The 9,735-nt window shown below is 30.2% G+C and overlaps 1 protein-coding gene across 1 annotated transcript; it reads right to left on the bottom strand.

Moving 5' to 3' along the window:
- Nucleotides 1–2,971: 2,971 nt before the first annotated feature.
- LOC126836341 (lon protease homolog, mitochondrial-like) lies at nt 2,972–8,770 on the bottom strand. The gene is made up of 15 exons (XM_050569592.1): nt 8,286–8,770; nt 8,129–8,217; nt 7,887–8,053; nt 7,653–7,825; nt 7,385–7,573; nt 7,084–7,299; nt 6,756–6,844; nt 5,761–6,022; nt 5,519–5,679; nt 4,820–5,081; nt 4,667–4,756; nt 4,418–4,583; nt 4,121–4,341; nt 3,884–4,048; nt 2,972–3,354 (listed from the first exon to the last, which is right to left on the bottom strand). Exons 1-15 carry the CDS (start codon nt 8,664–8,666, stop codon nt 3,199–3,201), a joined length of 2,787 nt encoding a protein of 928 aa, XP_050425549.1. The 5' UTR covers nt 8,667–8,770; the 3' UTR covers nt 2,972–3,198.
- Nucleotides 8,771–9,735: the final 965 nt, after the last annotated feature.

Here is a 9,735-nt window from a genome sequence, read left to right on the forward strand (position 1 = left end):
GCTATCTCTTAGCACAAACTTACAATTTTTCTTAATTATTATACTATTACTATTGTATTTACAATGATGTGCGTTTATTTATTTATTTTGTGTCTAGACCCACGATAACTGCTATACCGTTTTCTTCATGCATCAGCTCTATAGATGATAAATCGTACCTAAAAGATACTTTATTGGGCCAAAAATTTTAAAAAATAACGCCTTCCCTTATGCCACATTATTCAGCTGTTTTTTTACCATTATTATGTATTTGTGCATCTCGCCATAAAGCTAAAAAGATAACCTATAATAATAATAATATGATACTGGTCGCCCCCGTTCATTCAGATGATTACACACAAGACTCGGGGTATAGTGGGAATAGGGTTACTCAGTTCATGTCAGGTATTCTGAAGGACAGAGGGGTTACCTATTTCCCAGCAGTTTACAAGTACGTTATCGACCGGCTATCGGGGGCCGACAGTGATGGTAAAGGTGAAGATGATCTTAAGAAACCTTACTTTGGAAACAGTGATTGTATTTGTTCAGACCATATTGAAACTGACCAAATAATAAAAACGCACAATAATATATTAAATTTTGCTTATAACTACTACCATTTCAAAAAATTTAACGTACAGTCAAATGTATGTAGCGTGCTTACAGGTGGCTTGTCTTTCAGTATACTCACCTAAGTATAGCCTACGCAATGACTTGAGTGCTTTTCCAATTGGTTGCACGTCTTGCAACGTACTTAACCAAGTATAGGCCGTTTCGCCAATGTATTCACAAAAAAATAGCGCGTACTAGACTGAAATCTTTTAACGTATCCGAGTCCAAGTACTGCCCGCCTTCATATAAAAGAGTTTTAACTGTAAGGTTTACCAATACGACTATTGTCTATTAGATGAGTAATTATTTAGATTTTAGTACATACTCTTTCATAACTATTCGTACTGAAATAAAGCCATAAAAGATAACGTATAATAATAATAATATGATACTGGTCACCCCCGTTCATTGGGAATGGGTTACTCAGTTCATGTCATGCATTCTGCAGGACGGGGGGGGTTACCTATTTCCCAGCAGTTTAAGTACGTTATCGACCGGCTATCAGGGGCCGATAGTGATGGTAAAGGTGGATATGATCTTAAAAAACCTTACTACAAGTGTTCAGGTAAATAGTAGTAAAAAAAAATCTTTAAATAAAAATACTAAATTTTTTGCGTAAGACAATTAAAATGTATTCTAATTTTGAAAGTTTGTTTAGTATAGTTTTGTAAGTTGGTCTCTTCAGATTTCCTGTAAGCGACCAATCAAAACTTAAATTTTGGGTGAACAGCCTTAAATGCCTGATCGGAAACCACTTAATAGCGATTGTACTTGTTCAGACCATGTTGAAACTGACCAAATAATAAAAACGCACAATAATAATTTTAATTTTGCTTATAACTACTACCATTATAGAAAGTGGAACTAACGGTCAAACTCGTATGAGATCAATAACTTGAAACAGATTAGAAACTAGAAAGGCTGTTCCACAATTATACTTCAAAGACATGTTGACTTCTTAAGACATATTTAATCAATACATATATACAGGGTGATATACAGGGTGATACACTTATGGTAAACCACTCAATATCTGAGTCAATATTTTACATAAATCGACACTATTGTTGATAAAAACGAAACCGTAAATTTGAGAGTGATAGCTATCCAGTCGGGCATTAACACGTGTACCATTTTGTCCAAAGGGATGGGGATGGAGAAGGTGATTGAGTTGGAGTTTGATATTAAAATATAATAACAATAATATGAACTATTAATTTGTGAGTACTATGTTTCAATTGTATTTCTTAACCCGTGCGAAGCAAGGTATATGGGCAGCTAGTACATATATATAATTGTTCGGTATTTTTAAGACGATGTGACATAGTAAACCCGATCATAATAGACTATATTCAAGTGAAATAAAAATTAAAAGTTATCTAATAGTTTTATGTTGACTAAAAGATAACTGAGTACTATAGTGTAAAAACGGCAATACTTTTATTAAAACATAATATTTGGTCTTGGCTTGTGACATATAAGTTTTATATAAGCTACTCTGCCAACCCATTGTGATACACCTATAGGGCTGGTATAATAAACGTAGGTACAACACTAGCAAAAGCCAAAAAGACAGTAAGTACTCAATTAATAATGTTCTTTCTAAATCTAAATATTTCTAAGTACGAGTAAAATATAAAAATGAAATTATAGGTGTAATAATAATTGTCATAATTGTTGAAAATAATTAAAACGTTGATTTTAACTATAATCGTAGTGCAAATTATAGGTAGGTAATACTTGCAAGTTGCTTCAACAACAAAGTTGCTTCGGTGATGCGATGTATCGAAAATTCAATGACTCAAATGTTTTATTTCTTCCGGTTTTTAAAACAATGTAAGAACATTCACATGAAAATAATTTATTAATTTATGTAATATTGTAGTTATTGAAATAAAGGTTCAAGAAACCAATGACGTTACTACGAACTACAGAAAAACGCTGACTCGGTCGTTGCCATACATCACAAAAATACCATTCGGCGTTGCCAAAACAACAAAAAAAAGTGTTGATAAATTTACTTTTTTTCCAAGTCATAATTATGAAAAAAATAACATTATACCTATATTTGTAATACATTTTGGCGTTTTCCCAAAGCAAGAGGGTCCTTTTCGCCTTTCAAATCCCATACATATTTTGATATAGCTATCAGAGTAATATTGTTTTTTATTTATATTGGTATTTAACACATTATAAATAAAAACATTTTTGTGATTTTTAATAAGCAATATGCATCCATTTTTTCAGTTTGCAATCAGATAAATTATAAATACCTACATTGCATTAACAGCTTCATTAAACACAAAATATAAAAAATAATATTGTACACGTCTAATGATTGATCTCACATTTTCATTTTCTTACAACATAAAATATACAATTGTAATTAAAAAAATATTTTATTTCGATGAGAAAATGTTAGCCGTTTTGTACAAGAAATCTATTAAATATTTATCAATCTTTAATAATAAAAAAACAAATAACTACAGCACATAACAGACAGTATATACAAGTATTTATAACATAAAAAAGAAATCTTAAGACGTAATGGAAAACATCAGGTTACTTAATCCAATAAAACCTGCACGATAATATAACAATTTGAATTTAATTTGATTTATTTTTAAACACTATGTCATAGATTTCCTTATAATAGGAAACAAAATGTACTTCTAGTCCTTCGGTTATATACTTTGGTAGTTCGTCAAAGTCTTTTTTGTTTTCTTCAGGAAATATCAAACAGTTAATATTTTCCCTTTTCGCCTATAACACATAAACATAATAATAATTAATATATAACAAAACACAGAGTTATTTTTATTTTTAAATGCATTTTACACATCAATGACGATAGTGCAAAAGAGATTTGACTATTTTTTCAAAGTAGAATTTTTAGTATTAAAATCTAACGACATTATTCTCAATCGATTGCACTTATTGAGACAATCATTTTTCAATACTATGTATACCTATTTTTAATTTAAAAAAATTAACATATGAATTGGTAAAGGAATAAATATTTAAACCTTTAACCTTAAAAAAAATATACTCAATGCGTATACGTATTTTGGCAACAATGTTGTTACCTTAGCGTTAACGACAGACAGCGACATATTTTTATAAATTTCTGTTTTCTTTTTTAACTAAGATTCTACTTTAAGGTTCTTATTAATGTGGCTAATGCATATAAAAACGACACAATGTAATATATGTAAAACATGCTGTCGTAGCAATGCTAAAGTTATTTTGTGCCGCGTTTAGTGATAATTCATGATATTTCCAAGTTACTTACGGCTATAGTTTTTTCCTTGATTCCGCCGACTGGCATTATTTTTCCTTTGAGCGAAATTTCACCAGTCATTGCTATATTTTTAAAAACGGGTTTGTTCAACGCTAACGAAAGTAGTGCTGTAACAATTGTACAGCCGGCACTAGGTCCATCTTTGGGTGTCGCACCCTAAAAAAAAAATATCACATTAATATTTAATGCTATATTTTTTGTTTATTAGATATTTACTGATAATCTTACCTCAGGAACATGTAGATGCACATTGCCAATCGATAGCGATACATTTTTTGGATCGACATTGTTTAATATTTTTTTTGCTACAGTGTATGCGGTTTTGGCGGACTCTTGCATAGTTTCTCCTAAACGACCGGTAAGCACAATGGAACCCACCGCTTTATCTTTTTCAGTCACGGTTTTAGGATCTTTGGTCCATTCCGTTTCAATATACATCATTGTACCTCCTATAACCAAAAAAAATAATGGCAAACATGAATTTTGTTTTTTCTTTTTACAAATAGTACCAGAATCTGCGCTTACCCATGGCAGTCCAAGCTAAACCCATAACAACTCCCGGTTCAGGATTTTCATACATTCTGTTTTTAGTGAACACTGGATTACCAACAAAATCATTTAATTTGTCTTTAGAAACAGTCACTTTTTCTTCTTCGCCTTTAACAATTTTATACGCAACTTTTCTTAGTATCTTAAAAGGAAAATAATTAAAACTGTTATAATAAAGCCATTTAACAATATTTAAGTCGGACACAGCTTGAACGAAAATAATACTTTTTCGATATGTTTTTGAAGATTTCGGACACCACTTTCACGGCAGTAAAATTTTATAAGAGTTGACAAACTTTCATCAACAATATCTATCTAAACAAAAAGTTCGAATTAAAAAAAAAATACTATTTGACAGCGAGTTCTTAATCGTTTTACTTGTTCAACAGTCAATCCGGTGGCCTTTAGTTCCTGAGGAATTAAATACTGTTTGGCAATTGCCATTTTTTCTTGGGCCACATATCCAGAAACATCTATGAGTTCCATTCGATCTCGTAGAGGCTCTGGAATTGTGTTGATAACATTAGCGGTGCAAATAAACAACACGTTTGATAAATCTACAGACACGTCTAAATAGTGATCTAGGAAGTTGGCATTTTGTTCTGGATCAAGCATTTCTAGCAGAGCCGATGACGCAGACCTGATGAAAATAATTACAAAAATAAAATCAATAAATCACTTTGTTTTAAACAAAACTTTATTTACATTTTTCACAAAGATCGGCATTAGTTTAGTAGGTGACCTGACAGCTGGTACCTACCAATATTTTAACGGTGACCTCACCTAGACACCTACTGAATTTAAGAACTATTAATTTAAGACCTACTAATTTTATTAATTAAAACGTCGTTGAATACAAAAAAATATCATTTATTTTTGATGATGAGACGATATATAGTTAATACTACATACTATAAAATGACTTTCATTGATACTTTTATTCGTATACCTAAAATTAAACAATAACCAGGTCGATCATTTACTAAACCTTAGAAAGATATAAAAACATATCCATGCTTCAATGTTTGTCCGTAAAGTGAAGAAATTTAATTTTATCCTAGTCAGTATTACATTTACCTTCCAATTTTATCAACTTCATCAATTAACACAAGTGGATTTTCAGTAGAAGTTTTTTTAAGACATTGTATCATTTTACCCGGCATAGCACCCACGTATGTTCTACGATGGCCTTTGATCTCAGCGACATCAGTCATACCTCCTACGCTAAATCTGAAATACTAAAATTTATAAATGTTACCATGTTGTAATATCCCTGTGATTTAATTACATGAAGTATCATTTAGTTAGAAAAAACATACTTCTCGATTTAGAGCTTTTGCAATTGACTTTGCTATACTTGTTTTGCCGACACCAGGTGGTCCATGGAAACATATTATTTTCCCATGAGTTGTGCCTTTCAATTTACTGACAGAAATAAATTCGAGAATACGTTTCTTAATGTCTTCCATTCCGTAATGATCTTCGTCTAGTATTTTCGATGCACGGTCTAAATCAAAATTCTCATTACTTGTAGCACCCCATGGTAGTTGTGTGAGCCAGTCTAGATAATTTCTAGTGACACTAAAATTTCAAAATATACCGTTAAATTTTATAAAGTTAGACAGCTCCTTTCCTATTTAAACTACTTTTATTTAAGTTACGTTTTTTAAAAAAACAATCTTTTACTTAAGAGTAACTTTCTATAAAATGATAAAATGGGTAACTTAATTTAGTTAAAAATGTTTATATGCGTCTTTATTAAAAATTATTTATTTTACCACATTTTAAATGATTAAAATGATTTATTCTGTGATTTTGCTACCTATAAAACATTATTAATTAAGTCTAACTAGAAGATAACAATTAAATCATGGAAAAAATGTTTTTTTTTTTTGCAAGTAAATATTTAGTACTTTTGTTAAATCTGATTTTCACAATGTTACGTCGATGATTATTGAAGACACATATTGGATATGTAAAATTATTGAACGTCGAAATTGTATTTTGGATGTTTGGTTGTTCTGTGCTTTTTAGTTTGTAGTTATTAGCAATATACTCTAGTTAAAGCCATTTATTGATAAAATATAGAAAATGTAATAAAACTATTCAAATTTACCACATGAAAATTTATTTATTTTCTAAAAAAAAAAGTTTTAATTTAACTATTATTAATTCACTTGTATTAATTATAATCATATTTTAATTAGATAAAAATGAATTACTAAAAATAGATAATAAAAACATTTTATTCATTCAAATTTAAATTAATATTAAAAACTAATAATATTTTTAGGATTTTTAGTGTATAACTTACTTGAATTCAGAAGAATGTTGTTCTAAAAATGATAATTTAGTCAACTCTTCTTCAATTACTTCCATAACTTTTGGTGGTACTTTTTTATCCTGAAAAATATTTTAATTTTAATTTTAAAATTGATATAAAATGTACTCATTAGTTATCATTGTGTACTGTCACAAAAGAAAAGACTTTTAAAATTATACGCCAAGTAAAAAAGTATAAATTTAAATTTAAAATACAAACAAAAATAGAAAAAAACCAGAAATATTTAGTTGTACATTGAAATAATAAAATATTTTTAAAAACAAATTATTAATAAAAATAACTCCAATAATAAACTTGCTTTAATTCGGTCTCTGAATTTTTCTACAATGGAGTCTTTGTCATCTTTTTCTAGGCCCAGTTCTTTTTTTACAACTTTAAGTTGTTCCTGAAGTATAAATTTTCGATGTTGTTGTTTTACTTTCTCATCTACTTCTTTACTAATCTTGATTTGAATTTCGCTGAGTTCTAAAAGTTTTTTCAGGCATCCCAAAGATAGTCGAAGGCGTTTAGGGACCTAAAAAATTGTTTAAAATGTAATACATTAAATGAAAAAAAAAAATAATAATAATAATAATAAAAGATTAACTAATTATAGATACATCAGTTTCTTCTAAAATGTCTTGATATTCTTTAGTTTCACATTCAGTTATGGCAGCAGCAACATCAGATAAGTATGATGGATCATTGGCTACATTACCGTGTTGTAACATTGGATGTAATATTTCCCTATATATAGGATTAATACTGATTATCGATTGAATGGTTTTAATAATTTCTTGAGAAAGTGCCTAAAATCATAATTAATTTTTTATAAAAATAAACTCGATTAACAAACATTGAAAATTGTATTTCTAATACATAACATACTTTAACTTCCAATGTAGTTTCAAAAGGTTGATCTTTTATATTTTCTACTTCGACCATCAGCACTTCTTGCTGAATTTTGTCCGTTTCTTGATTAGATTCTGTCGCTTCTTGTGTGTTAGTTACACCTTTAAGACGAGCTTGTTTTTTACTACGTCGATTCAAATCACCTGTAACTAATTTTATTGTGTAAAGCTTCTGTGTATTCAAACTTTTAATTTTACAGCGTTTAAATACCTTTATCGATATCTTGATCTTCAAAATAAGGTTTTGTCAATTTAATCCTTCTGAAACTTTGTATAAGCATGTGTAATTTGTTGTTGAATTCTCGCATTTCGTTAATTCTTCCTAAAGTCCCAATTTCATACACTTCATCAATGTTATTTACTACATTTGCGGTGGCCCTGAAAATATAAACATAATATTTATTAATTTACAATAAAAATATAAATGACGAGCGTTTTTTTTTCACCACATACACTGTGTCTTTTCTCATAAACAGAGCGATGTAAGGTAGACCCAAAGTTCTTTTCCTCTTAATTAACGCTATCAGTTTTGGATCACTTATCTGCAAATGAACACAGACCATTTAGTTGACAATATTATTGTTACTTTCGACTCAGCACAATAGTATACCTCGACAATTCTAAAAAGCCTAGGATACAACGGAGGCTTCGGTATTGCCACCATCGGCAAATAAGGTAAGTTTTCCGGCACTTGAATAGTAGCTACCATTGTATCATCATCAGCTTTGTTCTCGCCCACGACTCTGGCGTTCTGCTTGTCGTCACCATCAACGGCATCGTCGTCTTTGTTGCTATGATGCTTATTGGCAAACCGTCTATAGCGCACTGGCATATACACGAGGGATACAGCTGGTGTCGATGAAGTATGTCTGCCTTGTGGTGGGCACGCTCTACCGTTGTTGCACATTACAACACTTGCATAACGCACGAACTGACGGTCGACCATCAACATTCGTTTTAATGCATTCAGACTTAGTATTCGAGGTAACATTTTTATTGTTCTAGTGAAATTAAAATATATTATTAACTCATTTTACTGTAATGAAAAAACTATGACAACGAAAATTTTAATTCTGTTGCCGTTCGCTTGTCAGTTATCACTTTTAACCTGACCGACCGTAGAAAGCGACCGGCAGCTGTACAATATGTAGTAAGATAACAATTATTAATTTTCTGTCCATGATAAACCAGATAAGGTATGTCGGCAACTTGTGTTATCAATTTCTACAATATGGCAGCCGCTTTTCTCTCGTAACAAATACACGGCCGCCCGAAAAAACTGGCGGCCATTACACGGCCATCGCAAGTTGTTGACATACCAGATGCAAGTAACCTAACCGTGTCATGGACGAATATCCATGCTGATAATTATTATTACCTCCAAAGTAATTCGTTTCGTATCTCATCATATTTTATCTTGATTCTTGACTGTATTTCAAACGGGTTGCTACCACTTTTCCCAATTTATATATTTTCCAACGACCACATTTCCTATGGAAAAATTGTTTATTGGGAAAAGTGAATTTGAGGTAAATTGTCCGTTGGGAATGTTTGTATTTCAATAAAATTGAAAAATACCAAATACCATTTTCCCAACTATCATTTTTTCTAAAATGTAAATATCCTATGGAAATAATAAACATTGGAAATAGTGGTTTATTACATTAAAATAATTTTGGTTTGTTTACCAATAAAATGATAATTTCTAGTTGTTGATAGCGTAATACCTCTGCTGAGCCTATGTAATATTTTTTGATGAATTTGAATAATTAATATTGTAATATTAGTTAGATTTACATGTTTTATTTACCTACAATTATTTATAAGAAAAACGTATAGGTATTTTAACTCCATACTCCATACTCACAAATTGGCTATATAAACTACAAGGAAATGTTTTCTACCAATTCATAATTTTATTTTCTGACTGCTTTTTTTTGTGGTTACTACATGTATAATATGTTTAATTTGCTGGATCCAATAGGCTTATGCTCATGGTAATGAATTATTGTTAATAGATATTAATATTAAAAATAAAAGACACTAATGTAACATTCAGC

This window comes from Adelges cooleyi, unplaced genomic scaffold, assembly GCF_023614345.1.
Source record: "Adelges cooleyi isolate 19-005CV unplaced genomic scaffold, UGA_ACOO_1.1 ACOO_flye_CR_arks_rails_tigmint_CR_PRNA_247, whole genome shotgun sequence".
Taxonomy (NCBI): domain Eukaryota; kingdom Metazoa; phylum Arthropoda; class Insecta; order Hemiptera; family Adelgidae; genus Adelges; species Adelges cooleyi.

What these genes read in the sequence shown, in the direction of transcription:
- LOC126836341 (XM_050569592.1), bottom strand. Translation starts at nt 8,666, where the DNA reads ATGTTACCTCGAATACTAAGTCTGAATGCATTAAAACGAATGTTGATG. An exon ending in TTCAAAAACATATCGAAAAA is followed by an intron (nt 4,584 to 4,666) that starts GTATTATTTTCG and finishes TTTCCTTTTAAG; the next exon opens with ATACTAAGAAAAGTTGCGTA. An exon ending in TCAAGGAAAAAACTATAGCC is followed by an intron (nt 3,355 to 3,883) that starts GTAAGTAACTTG and finishes TATGTGTTATAG; the next exon opens with GCGAAAAGGGAAAATATTAA.